The 19,806-nt window shown below is 46.8% G+C and overlaps 1 protein-coding gene across 2 annotated transcripts in view; it reads left to right on the forward strand.

Moving 5' to 3' along the window:
• Positions 1 to 833: 833 nt before the first annotated feature.
• Positions 834 to 19,806, forward strand: part of KCNK4 (potassium two pore domain channel subfamily K member 4) — a 151,825-nt gene continuing 132,852 nt past the window's right edge. The window contains exons 1-4 of one of the 2 annotated variants that reach the window (XM_063944966.1): positions 834 to 1,345; positions 3,524 to 3,843; positions 13,196 to 13,313; positions 14,939 to 15,099. In XM_063944966.1, the coding sequence (XP_063801036.1) occupies positions 3,655 to 3,843; positions 13,196 to 13,313; positions 14,939 to 15,099 (468 nt within the window). In that variant the 5' untranslated portion in view covers positions 834 to 1,345; positions 3,524 to 3,654. Of the gene's footprint in view, positions 1,346 to 1,673; positions 1,718 to 3,523; positions 3,844 to 13,195; positions 13,314 to 14,938; positions 15,100 to 19,806 lie in introns of those variants that run through there. The other variant, XM_063944967.1, reaches the window with a different exon arrangement.

A 19,806-nucleotide genomic window follows, 5' to 3' on the forward strand; every position in this document is an offset into this window, starting at 1 on the left:
AGGTCAAAAGGTCGACATGAGAGGGTTTTTTTGTGTCGTTTTCTTTGTAGAGTGACTGGGAACCACAATTAGTGCACCGTGTCCCCTCGCCATGCTTCGGGCATGGTGCCTCACTCCGCTACCGCTTCGCTCGGCACAGATTACCGTTCCAATCGTAGTCCACGTGGATCGTAAGGATGAAAAAGTTCAAAAAAAAGGAAAAAATGTGAAAAACTCATGTCGACCTTTTGACCTGTCGACCTAGCACATGTCGACCTAGAAACCACGTCGACCTTCCATCCCTGTCGACCTAGTGACTGTTGACCTATAGTGGTCGACCTAAACATTGTCGACCTAGTCAGTGTCGATCTTCAGACCGGATCCCGTGCAGAATATAGTTACAGAAAATGCCTTTGCATAATGATCACTATGTGCAGCAGAAACTAATGCAGCATAGACAAATAATAGAAACTATATTCTGCTAGACTGTCAGGGAATGCAGCATATGATAATTGATAATGTTTTGGTGCTGATATATTGTTACATGCTATTATAAAATAAATGCATGTAAACATTTTCTACTGACACTTGTAGTTTGAATGACCTACTGTCACAATGTTTTTGGACATCCCAGTCCTGTGAATGGTTAAGTATTGAGGTTAAGTGGCAGGTAATACTGTTAGTGATCTCTATTGATTGTCATCATCCTTTATATGTGTGCTGACAGAAAGCAGAGTGGAAAATTAACTCTCTAACTGCCAGGACGAGCTGATAATATAGTGGGAGGGGTTAAGTGACACTGCAGGTCTCTTACAGCAGGCAGCTTTAGGGATGCTCCCCTGCATTTTGGCAAGAAGGTGGGTGGGGTTGTTATGTATTGCTATATGGCTCTAGCAGGCAATGGGCAATGTTTGGCAGTGGGCACTCATTGGGTGATGCTATGTAGCTTAGAAAGCAAAGGGCTACAATCTCTATAGAGGAACTATGCTTTCTGTGCATGTTTTGTAGGTGGCGTGGCTCATTAATGCATGCCTGACAGGGAATGGGATGAGCAGAAGCACAGTGTGTCTCTGGCCACTGCAGAAAGGATAGCTTGTGGGATTTGGAGGCATGAGTTAAAAACTATTGTCTTAGATATGCCCCATGGGGAAAGGGTTTATCTCTGCATGCTCAAGCAGTGGAAGAAAAAAATGGATTTCTATTATTCTGGCAGCACAGGTAGTAAGATGACCAGTTTATATATCTGTGACAGTGAGTTAAATGATGTTCATGCCTAGCAATGGAAGGTTAAGCAAGACTCTTCACTACACTTGCAAAATAAGTGTTAAATGAAAATCTGCAGGATTGCCTTGGGGACCAGTCACTGGTAAGTTTAGATTGGCTGATTGGCTGTGCATTGGTAACATAATGGTTAACAAATGGTCTTAGCATAAATCTTGTTGTACTTCCTCACAGCATTATTTCCTCTCTCTCTCTCTCTCTCTCTCTCTCTCTCTGTCTCTCTCTCTCTCTCTCTCTCTCTCTCCATCAGTAGTCAGTGCAGTACAGTAGTCAGTGCTGTTCTCTCTATTTCTCAAACCGCCAGTATCATCATCTTCTCTATCTGTTTCGATGTTGACATCTGTCTTTCACTCCCTCCTGCTCTTATTCACTCCCTCTTTCCACGCCCATGCAGTGTGTGGATAGGAGGGAGTATTCAGTGTGGGTATCACTTTCCTTTGGGCATCAGAAGCACAGGGTGAGCCGTAGGCCCAGCGTGTGAGGGGTTATACTTGTCTGTATGTGTGTGTGTAACATGCACGTCTATTACAGTATATATATTTTATATACCTGTGTTAACAAATACCTACACACTGTTAATGTTCACCCTGGTAAGTGAGAAGACTCAAGTCCACTCACCAAAGAAGCTTACACTCTCTCTACTTATAGTACTGATATTATCTATAAGTATATACGTATGTATGCATGTATGTGTGTCTATATATACTTTTTATGTATGGGCGGGTATTAAAGTATCATAAATATATTTTCTAACTGGTCTATATAGTATGTTATTTGATTTGCAAAGAAGAATTTTATAATTGTAATATTGATGTATCATTGAGATTTAATATCTTGCAATGCACATATGTTAGAAAATATTAATAGTTAATTGAAAATAGGCAGTCTGTAAAAGTGAAGGCGTTGCATAGATATGCTTGCACACATGTATGCTATATGTAGCATTTAAGCTAATTAAGCCATACTTATAATTGCTTCCATTTTTCATTGCCCCTGTAAATATCCAATAATCAATACCAGTAAGTCCGTTTGTGAAACTTGGATCATTTATATATCAAGGTTTATGAAAGAACTGATTTATAACTAAACTAATAAACATGACATGCTTCATTTAACTATGTCATTGCAGTTTGGACTGCTAAAGATATTTGTTTTTATTGTCTATAGGGAAAAATAGGTTATTTATGTGCATTAAGTAAATAATGATATTTTAGCATAGTTAATAAAGCAATTGTATTTGCATGTATGATTTACTAACACATAAACAACGTTTGGATATGAAATTGTATGTTATGTACTAATTAAGGTTCAAAAGTGCAGCAAATAATCAGCAATTAGCTTTAATTAATATAGTCATAATTAATAAGTCTTTGGTAGCTAACAGTTCTTATACTTATTAATTTTTTTTCACAGTCAGTAACTGTCATAGTTGCAGACATGCTTCATCTTGCACAATGAATTGATACATATTACTGGAGGGGTAGATTTTGCAAGCCTCTGCCTCTTGGGTTTGACTCTGAAATTTCAGGGTAAAATCCCTACAGAAATGGCAGCTTGCACAATCCACTGCCTAGTAAATTTACCCCTTTGTCCACTTTATCTTCTGTTTCGAATCTGCACCCCCTTGCCTACTTTATTTGTAACGTTTCGGTGTCTTGTTTTATCTTAGATTTAAATTGAACTTGTATAACTTTAGTGTAATCCAGAGGTTCCCAATCTCTGTCCTCAAGACACTTTAATAGTCCAGGGGGTAAATTTACTAAAATGGGAGTTCTGTTTAAGATGGGATGTTGCCCATAGCAACCAATCAGATTTCAGGGATTATCTCCTAGAAGGTGCTAGATAAATGAGAAGTAGAATCTGATTGGTTGCTATGGGAAACATCCCATCTTAAATAGAACTCCAGGTCTTAAGTTTATCCATGCTTGCCCACAGGTGACTTAATTAGTACCTCAGTCAATTTGGTTTAACTATCTGTGCTGAGCCATGGATATCTGTAAAACCTGGTCTGTTAGGGTACCTTGAGGACCAAGTTTGGGAACCACTGGTGTAATCTTTTATTTTTGCTCTGTTTTAGGCTCATGTTTTATTGTGCATGCTTTCTAATGCTGTCCAGAGCTGCGAAACCTGTAGCGCCTTACAAATAAACAATAATGATGATTATTTGCTTAGATACCGATCATCACGATCCTGTTGTCTTACATTGACATCTTTAGATATTTTTTTTTAATTCTAAGAGCCTTATTGTTGTTTTCCTCTGCAGTGTCTTGCCATTCTCCAGTAGGACGCCTTCCAGGAGGCTTCCTGTACCCACTATCCTATTCATCCCAAGATTCTGTATTACTGGGAGACCAAGTTGAGGCTGAAGAACAAGTAGTGGCCAGCAAAAACGTCATGAAGAAGAAGACTGTGCTGGCCTTGTTTGGCATAGTCCTTGGGTACCTAGTAACAGGGGCAGTGGTCTTTCAGATGCTTGAGCAGCCCTACGAGACTATGCAGCAGAGTCTTCTCATGAAACATCGTACTCAATTCCTTCAGGAGAACACCTGCGTGCAAGAGGATGTCCTGGACAAGTTTGTGTTGGTGAGAGAAAGTGCTTATGTTGACTGAAAGTTGAGGAATCAAATAATACCACTTTCAGACAAAAAAAACTAGCAATTACCTGGCATTTCAGTGCCGGATCATGTTGCCGGGCTCTGTCTGCCCCCCCCCCCCCCCTCCCCCTTTCACACAGACAAGCAAATTACCGGGTCGAGAATTTCGACCCGGTAATTTGCGGATCAACACAGGAATTTTGTCTGTGTGAAAAGGTCAACCCGGGTCAAAATTCCCAGGTCTCCGACACTGGTAAATTCCAGGGTCGTAGTCCCGGGAATTTCAACCCGGGTTGATGCCTTCACATAGAAAAAGGACCCGCGTTTTTCATTAAATTACTGGGTAACACTGCTTCACCCTGTAATTTCAGTTTCTGTCTGAAAGGGGTATTATAGTATAATAATGTGGCTTCATATGAATACACATCTAGAGGCTGTGTATATGCTGAGTTGTGCGCACTTCAAGATAGGTACAGCACTGCAACTTTACCACATCTGCCAGGTATACGCCAGGAAATAACAGCAGCATGTCTGCCAGGTATACGCCAGAAGATAGCAGCAGTAGTTCTGCCAGGTATACACCAGGAGACAGCAGCAGCATGTGTGGCAGGTATATGCCAGGAGATAGTAGCAGCAAATCTGCCAGGTATATGCCAGGAGAAAGTAGCAGCATGTGTGCCAGGTATACACAAGGAGATAGCAGCAGGATATCTGCCAGGTATACGCCAGGAGATATCAGCAGCATATATGCCAGGTATACGCCAGGAGATATCACCAGCATATCTGCCAGGTATACACCAGGAGAAAGCAGCAGCATGTGTGCCAGGTATACACCAGGAGATAGCAGCAGCATAGCTGCCAGGTATACGCTTCAGTTTGCCGGCTGTTGGGATCCCGGCGCACAGTATACCGGCGCCGGAATCCCGACACCCGGCATACAGACAACTTTTCTCCTTCTTGGGGGTCCACGACCCCCCTGGAGGGAGAATAGCGTGGCTCGCTTAGCACGCTACCGTGCCCGCAGCGTGGCAAGCACAGCGAGGTATGCCGGCGGTCAGGATTCCGGCGCCAGTATGCTGGCCGCCGGAAGCCCGGCCGCCGGCATACCATACTACACCCCGCCAAGAGATAGCAGCAGCATAGCTGCCAGGTATACGCCAGGAGACAGCAGCAGCATAGCTGACAGGTATACGCCAGTAGATAGTAGCAGCATGTGTGTTAGGTATACGCCAGGAGATAGCAGCAGCATGTGTGCCAGGTATACACCAGGAAATAGCAGCAGCATAGCTACCAGGTATACGCCAGGAAATAGTAGCAGCATGTGTGTCAGGTATACGCCAGGAGATAGCAGCAGCATGTCTGCTAAGTATACGCTAGGAGATAGCAGCAGCAAAGCTGGCAGGTATACGCCAGGAGATAGCAGCAGCAAAGCTTCCAGGTATACACCAGGAGATATCAGCAGCATAGCTGGCAGGTATACGCCAGGAGATATCATCAGCCAGGTATATGCCAGAAGACAGCAGTATAATATCTGGCAGGTATACACCAGGAGAAAGCAGCAGCATATCTGCCAGGTATATGCCAAGAGACAGCAGCAGCATAGCTGCCAGGTATACATCAGGAGATAGCAGCAGCATAGCTGTCAGGTATACGCCAGAAGATAGTAGCAGCATGTACAGTATGTCAGGTATACACCAGGAGATATCAGCAGCATAGCTGGCAGGTATACGCCAGGAGATATCATCAGCCAAGTATATGCCAGAAGACAGCAGTATAGTATCTGGCAGGTATACACCAGGAGAAAGCAGCAGCATATCTGCCAGGTATACGCCAGGAGATAGCAGCAGCATATCTGCCAGGTATACGCCAGGAGATAGCAGCAGCATAGCTGCCAGGTATATGCCAAGAGATAGCAGCAGCATATCTGCCAGGTATACACCAAGAGATAGCAGCAGCATGTATGCCAGGTATACGCCAGGAGATAGCAGCAGCATGTATGCCAGGTATACGCCAGGAGATAGCAGCAGCATATCTGCCAGGTATACACCAAGAGATAGCAGCAGCATAGCTGCCAGGTATACGCCAGAAGATAGCAGCAGCATAGCTGCCAGGTATATGCCAGGAGATAGCAGCAGCATAGCTGCCAGGTATACGCCAGGAAATAGTAGCAGCATGTGTGTCAGGTATACGCCAGGAGATAGCAGCACAGCTGCCAGGTATATGCCAGGAGACAGCAGTATAATATCTACTAGGTATATGCTAGGAGATAGCAGCTGCATCTCTGCAGGGTATATACCAGCAGATAGCAGCAGCAAAGCTGCCAGGTATATGCCAGGAGATAGCAGCAGCAAAGCTTCCAGGTATACACCAGGAGATAACAGCAGCAAAGCTTCCAGGTATACACCAAGAGATAGGAGCAGCAAAGCTGGCAGGTATACGCAAGGAGATGTCAGCAGCATAGCTGGCAGGTATACGCCAGGAGATATCAGCAGCCAGGTATATGCCAGAAGACAGCAGTATAATATCTGGCAGGTATACATCAGGAGATAGCAGCATCATGTCTGCCAGGTATACGACAGGAGATAGCAGCAGCATGTCTGGCAGGTATATGCCAAGAGATAGCAGCAGCAGCAGCAGCATAGCTGTCAGGTATATGCCAGGAGATAGCAGCAGCATAGCTGTCAGGTATACGCCAGGAGATAGTAGCAGCATGTATGTCAGGTATACGCCAGGAGATATCAGTAGCATAGCTGCCAGGTATATGCCAGCAGACAGCAGTATAATATCTGTCAGGTATATGACAGGAGATAGCAGCAGCATGTGTGCCAAGTATACGCTAGGAGATAGCAGCAGCATGTCTGACAGGTATACACCAGGAGATAGCAGCAGCACAACTACCAGGTATATGCCAGAAGATAGCAGCAGCATAGCTGTCAGGTATACGCCAGGAGATAGTAGCAGCATGTATGTCAGGTATACGCCAGGAGATATCAGTAGCATAGCTGCCAGGTATATGCCAGCAGATAGCAGCTGCATCTCTGCCGGGTATATACCAGGAGATAGCAGCAGCAAAGCTGCCAGGTATATGCCAGGAGATAGCAGCAGCAAAGCTTCCAGGTCTACACCAGGAGATAGCAGCAGCAAAGCTTCTAGGTATACACCAAGAGATAGGAGCAGCAAAGCTGGCAGGTATACGCAAGGAGATATCAGCAGCATAGCTGGCAGGTATACGCCAGGAGATATCAGCAGCCAGGTATATGCCAGAAGACAGCAGTATAATATCTGCCAGGTATACGCCAGGAGATAGCAGCAGCATGTGTGCCAAGTATACGCTAGGAGATAGCAGCAGCATGTCTGGCAGGTATACACCAGGAGATAGCAGCAGCACAGCTACCAGGTATATGCTAGGAGATAGCAGCAGCATCTCTGCCTGGTATATACCAGGAGATAGCAGCAGCAAAGATGCCAGGTATACGCCAGGAGATAGCAGTAGCAAAGCTGCCAGGTATACACCAGGAGATCGCAATAGCAAAGCTGCCAGGTATACTCCAGGAGATAGCAGCAGCATATTTGCCAGGTATATGTTAGGAGATATCAGCAGCATAGCTGGCAGGAGATATCAGTAGCATAGCTGGCAGATATATGCCAGGAGATAGCAGCAGCATATCTGCCAGGTATACGCCAGGAGATAGCAGCAATATATCTGCCAGGTATATGCCAGGAGATAGCAGGATAATATCTGCTGGGGTATACGCCAGGAGATAGTATAGTTGCCAGGTATACACTAGGAAATAGCAGCAGCATGTGTGCCAGGTATACGCCAGGAAATAGCAGCAGAACAGCTGCCAGGTATACGCTAGGAGATAGCAGCAGCATATCTGCTAAGTATACGCCAGGAGATAGCACAGTTGCCAGGTATGTGCTAGGAGTTAGTAGTAGCATGTGTGCCAGGTATACGCCAGGAGATAGCAGCAGCACAGCTGCCAGGTATATAGTAGGAGACAGCAGCAGCATGTGTGCCAGTAATACTGGATATACACAAGGGGATAGCAGCCGCAAATCTGCCAGGTATACGCCAGGAGATAGCAGACACAAATCTGCCAGGTATACGCCAGGAGATATCAGCATTATAGCTGGCAGGTATACACCAGGAGATATCAGCAGCATATCTGCCGGGTATATGCCAGGAGACAGCAGTATAATATCTGCCAGGTATACGCCAGGAGATAGCACAGCTGCCAGGTATATGCTAGGAGATAGCAGCAGCATCTCTGCCGGGTATACACCAGAAGATAGCAGCAGCAAAGCTGCCAGGTATATGCTAGGAGATAGCCGTCGTAAATCTGCCAGGTATACGCCAGGAGATAGCAGCAGCACAGCTGGCAGGTATATGCCAGGAGGTGCCAGGTATATGCCAGGAGATAGCAGCAGCATAGCTTCCAGGTATACTCCAAGAGATAGCAGCAAACGCCAAGAGATGTCAGCAGCATATCTGCCAGGTGTACGCCAGGAGATAGCAGCAGCATAGCTGCCAGGTATATGCCAGGAGATAGCAGCAAATGCCAGGAGACAGCAGCAGCATAGCTGGCAGGTATACGCGAGGAGATGCCATGTATATGCCAGGAGAAAGCAGCAAACTCCAGGAGATATCAGCAGCATAGCTGGCAGGTATTCGCCAGGAGTTAGCAGCAGCATAGCTGGCAAGTATATGCCAGGAGATATCAGTAGCCTATCTGGCAGGTATATGCCAGGAGATGCCAGGTATATGCCAGGCGATAGCAGCAGCATATCTGACAAGTATATGCCAGGAGATAGCAGCAGCATAGCTGCCAGGTATATGCCAAGAGATAGCACAGCTGCCAGGTATACGCTAGGGATTGCAGCAGCACAGCTGCCAGGTATACGCCAGGAGATGCCAGGTATACGCCAGGAGATAGCAGCAGCATAGCTGCCAGGTATACGCCAGGAGATAGCAGCAGCATAGCTGGCAGGTATACGTCAGGAGATGCCAGGTATACGCCAGGAGATAGCAGCAGCATAGCTGCCAGGTATACGCCAGGAGGTAGCAGCAAACGCCAGGAGATATCTGCAGCATAGCTGGCAGGTATATGACTGGAGATGCCAGGTATATGCCAGAAGATAGCAGCAGCATAACTGCCAGGAATACGCCAGGAGATAGCAGCAGCATGTCTGCAAGGTATACGCCAGGAGATAGCAGCAAATGCCAAGGAATAGCAGCAGCATAGCTGACAGGTATATGCCAGGAGATAGTAGTAGCATAGCTGCCAGGTATATGCAAGGAGATAGTAGCAGCATAGCTGGCAGGTAAATGCCAGGAGATAGCAGCAGCATAATAATGGCATAGCTTTCCAGCAAGCTATGCTAATATTATTACTTTGATGCACTAAAGTTCTATTTTTTTCACCAAGACCGTTGAGTGCCGCCTGGTTCTTACCAATTGGGAGTGGGCAGAAAGTCATCCCTATGTATAGGACCACCTGTACTTATGTATGTATGTATGTATGTATGTATGTATGTATGTATGTATGTATGTGTATATATATATATATATATATATATATATACTGTTTAAAAAAAATAAAGGGAACACTAAAATAACACATCCTAGATCTGAATGAATGACATATTCTTATTAAATACTTTGTTCTTTACATAGTTGAATGTGCCGACAACAAAATCACACAAAAATTATCAATGGAAATCAAATTTATTAACCCATGGAGGTCTGGATTTGGGGTCACACTCAAAATTAAAGTGGAAAAACACACTACAGGCTGGTCCAACTTTGATGTAATGTCCTTAAAACAAGTCAAAATGAGGCTCAGTAGTGTCTGTGGCCTACACGTGCCTGTATGACCTCCCTACAATGCCTGGGCATGCTCCTGATGAGGTGGCGGATGGTCTCCTGAGGGATCTCCTCCCAGACCTGGGCTAAAGCATCCACCAACTCCTGGACAGTCTGTGGTGCAACGTGGTATTGGTGGATGGAGCGAGACATGATGTCTCAGATGTGCTCAATTGGATTCAGGTCTGGGGAACGGGCGGCCCAGTCCATAGCATCAATGCCTTCATCTTGCAGGAACTGCTGACACACTCCAGCCACATGAGGTCTAGCATTGTCTTGCATTAGGAGGAACCCAGGACCAACCGCACCAGCATATGGTCTCACAAGGGGTCTGAGCAGGGCCAGAGCTTCCACTAGGCAGCTTTAGGCAGCTGCCTAGGGGCACTGAGACGTGAGGGGGCGGCCTGCTACAGCTACCTGAAAAAATTAGCGCAGTCCTACCTCACAGCCGTGGCAATCCCCCCAGCACGCTTATCTTACAGTAGCCGCGACTGCCAAGCTCCCGTATTGTAGCCTCCAGCTCCGCCTCTACTCGGCACAGGCAGTAACTTTTACAGCTCCTGGAGTCTTGGCCAGGGGTGACATGCGGTGCTGCTCTTCATTCCAGGCTCTTTCAAAGACTACTCAGTCCCTACTCTGCAACACCGCCTGCTGGTAAGGTGGCTGCATAGTGCACTCTCTGCATTTTAAAGGAAGGAGGGGAAGAGCAGCAGTCTGGAGGGGTAGATGAGCAGAAGCATGCACACAGATGGTGGGGGGGATAGAACAGCAGACATTTAACAGAGTGGGAAGGGTGTGAGAGCAGCAGGCACCCACAGAGACTAGGAAGATGGGGAGAAGAGAGCAGCTATGCAACAGACTGGGGGGTGGGGTATAGCAGCAGCATGCCTTTCACCTGAAGGGTGGGTAGGGGGAAGGGGCAGTAGGCAGATGTTTTGCCTAGGGTGCTGAAAAACCTTGCACCGGCCCTGGGTCTGAGGATCTCATCTCGGTACCTAATGGCAGTCAGGCTACCTCTGGCGAGCACATGGAGGGCTGTGTGGCCCCCCAAAGAAATGCCACCCCACACCATTACTGACCCACTGCCAAACCGGTCATGCTGGAGGATGTTGCAGGCAGCAGAATGTTCTCCTTGGCGTCTCCAGACTCTGTCACGTCTCTCACATGTGCTCAGTGAGAACCTGCTTTCATCTGTGAAGAGCACAGGGCGCCAGTGGCGAATTTGCCAATCTTGGTGTTCTCTGGCAAATGCCAAACGTCCTGCACGGTGTTGGGCTGTAAGCACAACCCCCACCTGTGGACGTCGGGCCCTCATACCACCCTCACGGAGTCTGTTTCTGATTGTTTGAGTAGACACATGCACATTTGTGGCTTGCTGGAGGTCATTTTGCAGGGCTCTAGCAGTGCTCTTCCTGTTCCTCCTTGCACAAAGGCGGAGGTAGCGGTCCTGCTGCTGGGTTGTTGCCCTCCTACGGCCTCCTCCACGTCTCCTGATGTACTGGCCTGTCTCCTGGTAGCGCCTCCATGCTCTGGACACTACGCTGACAGACACAGCAAACCTTCTTGCCACAGCTCGCATTGATGTGCCATCCTGGATGAGCTGCACTACCTGAGCCACTTGTGTGGGTTGTAGACTCCGTATCATGCTAGCACTAGAGTGAAAGCACCGCCAGCTTTCAAAAGTGACCAAAACATCAGCCAGAAAGCATAGGAGCTGAGAAGTGGTCTGTGGTCACCACCTGCAGAACAACTCCTTTATTGGGGGTGTCTTGCTAATTGCCTATAATTCCCACCTGTTGTCTATTCCATTTGCACAACAGCATGTGAAATTGATTGTCAATCAGTGTTGCTTCCTAAGTGGACAGTTTGATTTCACAGAAGTGTGATTGACTTGGAGTTACATTGTGTTGTTTAAGTGTTCCCTTTATTTTTTTGAGCAGTGTGTATGTGTATATATATATATATATATATATATATACATACACATATAAACATACAGGGTTGGACTGGTCCAGGGGCAAACCCCAGTGGACCCCAGTGCCTGGTGTGGGTGGTGGGGGGCACCTCCTCCTCCTTCTCTAAGGATCAGGTTCCAACTTGTGCACTTGAATTATACATTATACATGTTACCTTATACTGCACAGGAATTTGATGTCTTTTCTACAGTGCATTGCTGTTATTAATCTGGTACATTATCATGCATGCACTAACAGTATTTACAAAATATCTATCAAGGGGCCTAGCCCATGCACTCTGTAATGGTTAGCCATACTTCTGTTGAGGCTGGCCACATCCCCTCTGGAGACTGGCGACACCCCTAAGCACGGACCCCTACCACTGCATTCCCCCGGTGAGCCCTTTATACCCCAGTCTGACACTGTACACATACAGTACATATTATACGGAATACGGTCATTAGGTTGACACAACTTAGGTCGACCACTATAGGTTGACATGCATTAGGTCGACAGGGTCACTAGGTCGACATGTATTAGGTCGACAGGTCAAAAGGTCGACCATGAGTTTTTCACTTTTTCATACTTTACGATACACGTGGACTACAATTGGGAACGGTAACCTGTGCCAAGCGCAGCGGCAGCGGAGCGAGCCATGCGAGAGGACACGGTGCACTAATTGGGGTTCCCCGTCACTTTCCGAAGAAAACGACACCAAAAAAAGTAAAAAAAACTTTTATGTCGACCTTTTGACCTAGTACCTGTCGACCTAATGACCACGTTGACCTAGTGACCCTGTCGACCAATAGTTGTCTACCTAAGTTGTGTCGTCCCATACCCTATTATACCTGTTTTGACTATGGTGGTCATTCTGAGTTGTTCGCTCGCTAGCAGTTTTTAGCAGCCATGCAAACGCTATGCCGCCGCCCACTGGGAGTGTATTTTAGCTTAGCAGAAGTGCGAACGAAAGGATCACAGAGCGGCTACAAAAAAAATTTGTGCAGTTGCAGAGTAGCTTCAGACCTACTCAGCGCTTGCGATCACTTCAGACTATTCAGTTCCAGATTTGATGTCACGAACATGCCCTGCGTTCGCCCAGCCACGCCTGCGTTTTTTCGAACACTCCCTGAAAACGGTCAGTTGACACCCAGAAACGCCCCCTTCCTGTCAATCACTCTGCGGCCAGCAGTGCGACTGAAAAGCTTCGCTAGACCTTGTGTGAAACTACATCGTTCGTTGTAATAGTACGACGCGCGTGCGCATTGCGCCGCATGCGCAGAAGTGCCTTTTTTTGCCTGATCGCTGCGCAGCGAACTAAAGCAGCTAGCGATCAACTCGGAATGACCCCCTATATTATCAATTAGCACTTTTTTCTGCTTGGTTTTTATATAATTATGATTACGTGGATCAGGAATGTATGCATTAAGTAAGAGAGAAGCACAGACAGAGGTACTACTGTATGTTAATGTCCGTGTCACACACTGAGAATAGGTAAATGAAATGACTGTTTGACTCCACAGCAGATGAAAGAGGCTTTGGGTTCTGGAGCTGATGTGGCAGCGAATGGCACCAATGTTACAACACACTGGGACATCGGAAGTTGCTTCTTCTTTGCAGGAACTGTCATCACCACAATCGGTAATGTTCATGTGGACTATGCACCATACATTCAGTGGTAGAATCATATTTACAGATCTAACCACACATCAATTACCAGATTTATTTTCATAATATTTAAATATACAGGGTGGCCGTCAAATCTGGAAACATATATATTATTTTATTTTTCTTACAGATTGAAGATGTCGGTCTGATTACATTTATTACTTCTTGTGGGGTTTGCTGATGGCACAGAGTTACTCAGGGAAATCAGGGTCACATCATATGAGGGAGTGCATCACAATGCATGTGCAGGTATCGATGGGAATGCTGCATTACTGCTCCACATTTACTCAGCACATTGAGCTGTACATTGCTAAAGAAGGGACAACACATTGAACATATTGTCTAATGTCATAGAACGTTAGGTATTGTAATCAGTAAGCCATTTATAATGTATATTTGCATATGTGTCCAGACTTTATGGCCACCCTTAATAATGGGATACATTTCCGAATTTACGGTTTCACATTAGAAGATGTTTGGTGAAATCTAAGATTTGTGATATATAACCTATAGGGGATATTTTTCTGTTTATAATCTGTATACCTGTTTAACACTGTGTATTATATATTGTCTTATCCACATCAGTGCCCACTTTGCCCATATTAATAGGCATATTAAACAGGACTATGAGTATCTTTGGCCAATGACCATACAAAGACCTATCTTGGCCAATCTGGATTGGATTTTAATCTGGATTGCTGGCCATATAAGGCCTGTGTGAGAAGCTTTACAGTTACTTAAAAGTTATCAAGACATAGGGCCTAATTCAGCATGGATCGTAATGTAGACGGCTAACCGCCATGTTTCAGGTTGCAGCGGCTGCGTGTGATGTCATGCAGCCACCATGGCCCGACCCGTAAATAGTCCGGACAAGCCTGTGTTGTTCTGACCGCTCCCCCCAACGCTGCCGCGACACCCCCTCCCACCCCGCGAATGCCTCTGCCTGTCAATCAGGCAGAGGCGTTCGCAGATGTGAGATGCTGTCACATTTCACAGTGTGCGCACTTCACAGGGCATCAGCATGCTGCATTAGGTCGATAGTTGGCACACACTTTCCTAAATATTGTTAATGATGCTTTTTGTTTTACACTGTACAAATCATGTATGCTTTACTTACAAAATATTGTAGTTTGCTGCTGGAAAAATGTTGTCCTAATCAGGGGTGCTTTAAGAGAGGAGGAGGCCCAGGTGCAGCCTTCTCCGTTCGGGCCCCCTCCTCTCTGCCGGCAGCGCTGAGAGTCTGAGCACTAGAGCGCTCAGACTCTACTGCGCATGCGCAGATCTCCGGGAAAATGGCGCGGCAGCCATTTTACCTGAGATTTCTCTACTGCGCATGCGCAGAACTCCGTGAAAATGGCCACTGGGCCATTTTGACAGAGTTTGAATACCGCCGTGGACTTCGCTGCGGGACTCCGGAGGGGTGAGTATTTAGAAAATGGGTGCAGCATGTGCGGTGGGGGCCCCCTTTGGATTCAGGGGCCAGTGTGCACTGCACACACTGCACCCATTTGGTCCTAATGTCTAGCCTTTTACGCTGAAAGACAGTAAGAATATATTTAATTATTTACATATTTTTTTCCCTTTGTAATATATTCCAGGGTTTGGTAACAACTCCCCTAAGACAGAGGGTGGTCAGATGTTCTGTATTTTCTATGCACTGTTTGGCATTCCACTTTTTGGCATCCTGCTGGCAGGAGTTGGTGACCATTTGGGATCAGCTCTCCGTAAAGGGATTGGAAAAGTAGAAATCATATTCTTGGTAAGGTCACATATTGCAAGTAGCAAGCCACAGTTATACACCAGCACCTTATTGCACCTCTATAGCTTACTGCCCCCGCAGTCATTTCTCGAGTATGCTGAAATACAATACCCTATTATCTAACTAACTAACTAACTAACTAATTAATTAACTAACTAACTAACTACTTTTCCCTGTGTAAGTGAGAAAATAAGAATTTACTTACCGATAATTCTATTTCTCATAGTCCGTAGTGGATGCTGGGGACTCCGTAAGGACCATGGGGAATAGCGGCTCCGCAGGAGACTGGGCACATCTAAAGAAAGCTTTAGGACTAACTGGTGTGCACTGGCTCCTCCCCCTATGACCCTCCTCCAAGCCTCAGTTAGGATACTGTGCCCGGACGAGCGTACACAATAAGGAAGGATTTTGAATCCCGGGTAAGACTCATACCAGCCACACCAATCACACCGTATAACTTGTGATCTGAACCCAGTTAACAGTATGATAACAGAGGAGCCTCTGAAAAGATGGCTCCCAACATAATAACCCGATTTTTGTAACAATAACTATGTACAAGTATTGCAGACAATCCGCACTTGGGATGGGCGCCCAGCATCCACTACGGACTATGAGAAATAGAATTATCGGTAAGTAAATTCTTATTTTCTCTAACGTCCTAAGTGGATGCTGGGGACTCCGTAAGGACCATGGGGATTATACCAAAGCTCCCAAACGGGCGGGAGAGTGCGGATGACTCTGCAGCACCGAATGAGAGAACTCCAGGTCCTCCTCAGCCAGGGTATCAAATTTGTAGAATTTAGCAAACGTGTTTGCCCCTGACCAAGTAGCTGCTCGGCAAAGTTGTAAAGCCGAGACCCCTCGGGCAGCCGCCCAAGATGAGCCCACTTTCCTTGTGGAACGGGCTTTTACAGATTTTAGCTGTGGCAGGCCTGCCACAGAATGTGCAAGCTGAATTGTACTACAAATCCAACGAGCAATAGTCTGCTTAGAAGCAGGAGCACCCAGCTTGTTGGGTGCATACAGGATAAACAGCGAGTCAGATTTCCTGACTCCAGCCGTCCTGGAATATTTTCAGGGCCCTGACAACATCCAGCAACTTGGATTCCTCCAAGTCCCTAGTAGCCGCAGGCACCACAATAGGTTGGTTCAGGTGAAAACGCTGGAACCACCTTAGGGAGAAACTGAGGACGAGTCCTCAATTCCGCCCTGTCCGAATGGAAAATCAGATAAGGGCTTTTACAGGATAAAGCCGCCAATTCTGACACGCGCCTGGCCCAGGCCAGGGCCAACAGCATGACCACTTTCCATGTGAGATATTTTAACTCCACAGATTTAAGTGGTTCAAACCAATGTGACTTTTGGAACCCAAACTACATTGAGATCCCAAATTGCCACTGGAGGCACAAAAGGAGGCTGTATATGCAGTACCCCTTTTACAAACGTCTAAACTTCAGGGACTGAAGCTAGTTCTTTTTTGGAAGAAAATTGACGGGGCCGAAATCTGAACCTTAATGGACCCCAATTTCAGGCCCATAGACACTCCTGTTTGCAGGAAATGTAGGAATCGACCCAGTTGAATTTCCTCCGTCGGGCCTTACTGGCCTCGCACTACGCAACATATTTTCGCCAATTGCGGTGATAATGTTTTTGCGGTTACATCCTTCCTGGCTTTAGATCAGGATATGGATGACTTCATCCGGAATGCCTTTTTTCCTTCAGGATCCGGTGTTCAACCGGCATGCCGTCAAACGCAGCCGCGGTAAGTCTTGGAACAGACAGGGTCCTTGCTGGAGCAGGTCCCTTCTTAGAGGTAGAGGCCACGGATCCTCCGTGAGCATCTCTTGAAGTTCCGGTTACCAAGTCCTTCTTGGCCAATCCGGAGCCACGAATATAGTGCTTTCTCCTCTCCATCTTATCAATCTCAGTACCTTGGGTATGAGAGGCAGAGGAGGGAACACATACACTGACTGGTACACCCACGGTGTTACCAGAGCGTCTACAACTATTGCCTGAGGGTCTCTTGACCTGGCGCAATACCTGTCGAGTTTTTTAATCATGTGGACGACTTCTGGGTGAAGTCCCCACTCTCCCGGGTGGAGGTCGTGCTGAGGAAGTCTGCTTCCCAGTTGTCCACTCCCGGAATGAATACTGTTGACAGTGCTATCACATGATTTTCCGTCCAGCGAAGAATCCCTGCAGCTTCTGCCATTGCCCTCCTGCTTCTTGTGCCACCCTGTCTGTTTACGTGGGTGACTGCCATGATGTTGTCCGACTGGATCAACACCGGCTGACCTTGAAGCAGAGGTCTTGCTAAGCTTAGAGCATTGTAAATGGCCCTTAGCTTCAGGATATTTATGTGAAGTGATGTATCCAGGCTTGACCCTAAGCCCTGGATATTCCTTCCCTGTGTGACTGCTCCCCAGCCTCGCAGGCTGGCATCCGTGGTCACCAGGACCCAGTCCTGAATGCCGAATCTGCGGCCCTCTAGAAGATGAGCACTCTGCAACCACCACAGGATGGATACCCTTGTCCTTGGTGACAGGGTTATCCGCTGATGCATCTGAAAATGCGACCCGGACCATTTGTCCAGTAGGTTCCACTGGAAAGTTCTTGCGTGGAATCTAACGAATGGGATTGCTTCGTAGGAAGCCACCATTTTTACCCAGAACCCTTGTGCATTGATGCACTGAGACTTGGTTCGGTTTTAGGAGGTTCCTGACTAGCTCGGATAACTCCCTGGCTTTCTCTTCCGGGAGAAACACCTTTTTTCTGGACTGTGTCCAGGAACATCCCTAGGAAACAGAAGACAAGTCGTCGGAACCAGCTGCGATGTTGGAATATTGAGAATCCAATCGTGCTGCCGCAACACTACCTGAGATAGTGCTACACCGACTTCCAACTGTTCCCTGGATCTTACCCTTATCAGGGAATCGTCCAAGTAAGGGATAACTAAAATTTCCTTCCTTCGAAGGGATATCATTTCGGCCATTACCTTGGTAAAGACCCGGGGTGCCGTGGACCATCCCTACGGCAGCGTCTGAACTGATAGTGACAGTTCTGTACCATAACCTGAGGTACCCTTGGTGAGAAGGGTAAATTTTGACATGAAGGTAAGCATCCTTGATGTCCCGAGACATCATGTAGTCCCCTTCTTCCAGGTTCGCAATCACTGCTCTGAGTGACTCAATCTTGAATTTGAACCTCTGTATGTAAGTGTTCAAAGATTTTAGATTTTAGATTTAGATTTAGAATCGGTCTCACCGAGCCGTCTGGCTTCGGTACCACAATAGTGTGGAATAATACCCCGTTCCCTGTTGCAGGAGGGGTACCTTGATTATCCCCTGCTGGGAATACAGCTTTTGAATGGCTTCCAAAACTGCCTCCCTGTCAGAGGGAGACGTCGGTAAAGCCGACTTTTGGAAACGGCGAGGGGGAGACGTCTCGAATTCCAATATGTACCCTTGAGATATTACCTGAAGGATCCAGGGGTCTACTTGCGAGTGAGCCCACTGCGCACTGAAATTCATTGAGAACGGGCCCCCACCGTGCCTGAGCTTGTAAGGCCCTAACGTCATACTGAGGGCTTGGCAGAGGCGGGAAAGGGTTTCTGTTCCTGGGAACTGGCTAATCTCTTCAGCCTTTTTCCTCTCCCTCTGTCACGAGCAGAAAAGAGGAACCTTTTGTCCGCTTGCCAACAAAGGACTGCGTCTGATAATACGGCGTCTTATTTTGAGAGGCGACCTGGGGTACAAACGTGGATTTCCCAGTTGTTGCCGTGGCCACCAGGTCTAAAAGACCGACCCCAAATGTCCCTTTTCAAAGGCAATACTTCCAAATGCCGTTTGGAATCCGCATCACCTGACCATTTTACTGGTAGAATTGGACAACGCACTTATACTTGATGCCAGTCGGCAAATATTCCGCTGTGCATCATGCATATATAGAAATGCATCTTTTAAATGCTCTATAGGCAATAATATACTATCCTTATCTAGGATATCAATATTTCCAGTCAGGGAATCCGACCATGCCAACCCAGCACTGCACCTCCAGGCTAAGGCGATTGCTGGTCGCAGTATAACACCAGTATGTGTGTGAATACATTTTTGGATACCCTCCTGTTTTCTATCAGCAGGATCCTTAAGGGCGGCCATCTCATGAGAGGGTAGAGCCCTTGTTCTTACAAGCGTGTGAGCGCCTTATCCCCCCTAGGGGGTGTTTCCCAACGCACCCTAACCTCTGGCGGGAAAGGGTATACACCAATACTTTTTAAGAAATTATCAATTGTTATCGGGGGGAAACCCACGCATCATCACACACCTCATTTTATTTCTCAGATTCAGGAAAACTACAGGTAGTTTTTCCCTCACCGAACATAATACCCCTTTTTGGTGGTACTCGTATTATCAGAAATGTATAAAACATTTTCCATTGTCTCAATCATGTAACGTGTGGCCCTACTGGAAATCACGGTTGTCTCTTCACCGTCGACACAGGAGTCAGTATCCGTGTCGGCGTCTGTATCTGCCATCTGAGGCAACGGGCGCTTTAGAGCCCCTGACGGCCTATGAGACGTCTGGACAGGCACAAGCTGAGTAGCCGGCTGTCTCATGTCAACCACTGTTTTTTTATACAGAGCTGACACTGTCACGGAATTTTCAACAGTACATCCACTCAGGTGTCGACCCCCTAGGTGGTGACATC

Source organism: Pseudophryne corroboree, chromosome 11, assembly GCF_028390025.1.
Source record: "Pseudophryne corroboree isolate aPseCor3 chromosome 11, aPseCor3.hap2, whole genome shotgun sequence".
In the NCBI taxonomy this organism is placed as follows: domain Eukaryota; kingdom Metazoa; phylum Chordata; class Amphibia; order Anura; family Myobatrachidae; genus Pseudophryne; species Pseudophryne corroboree.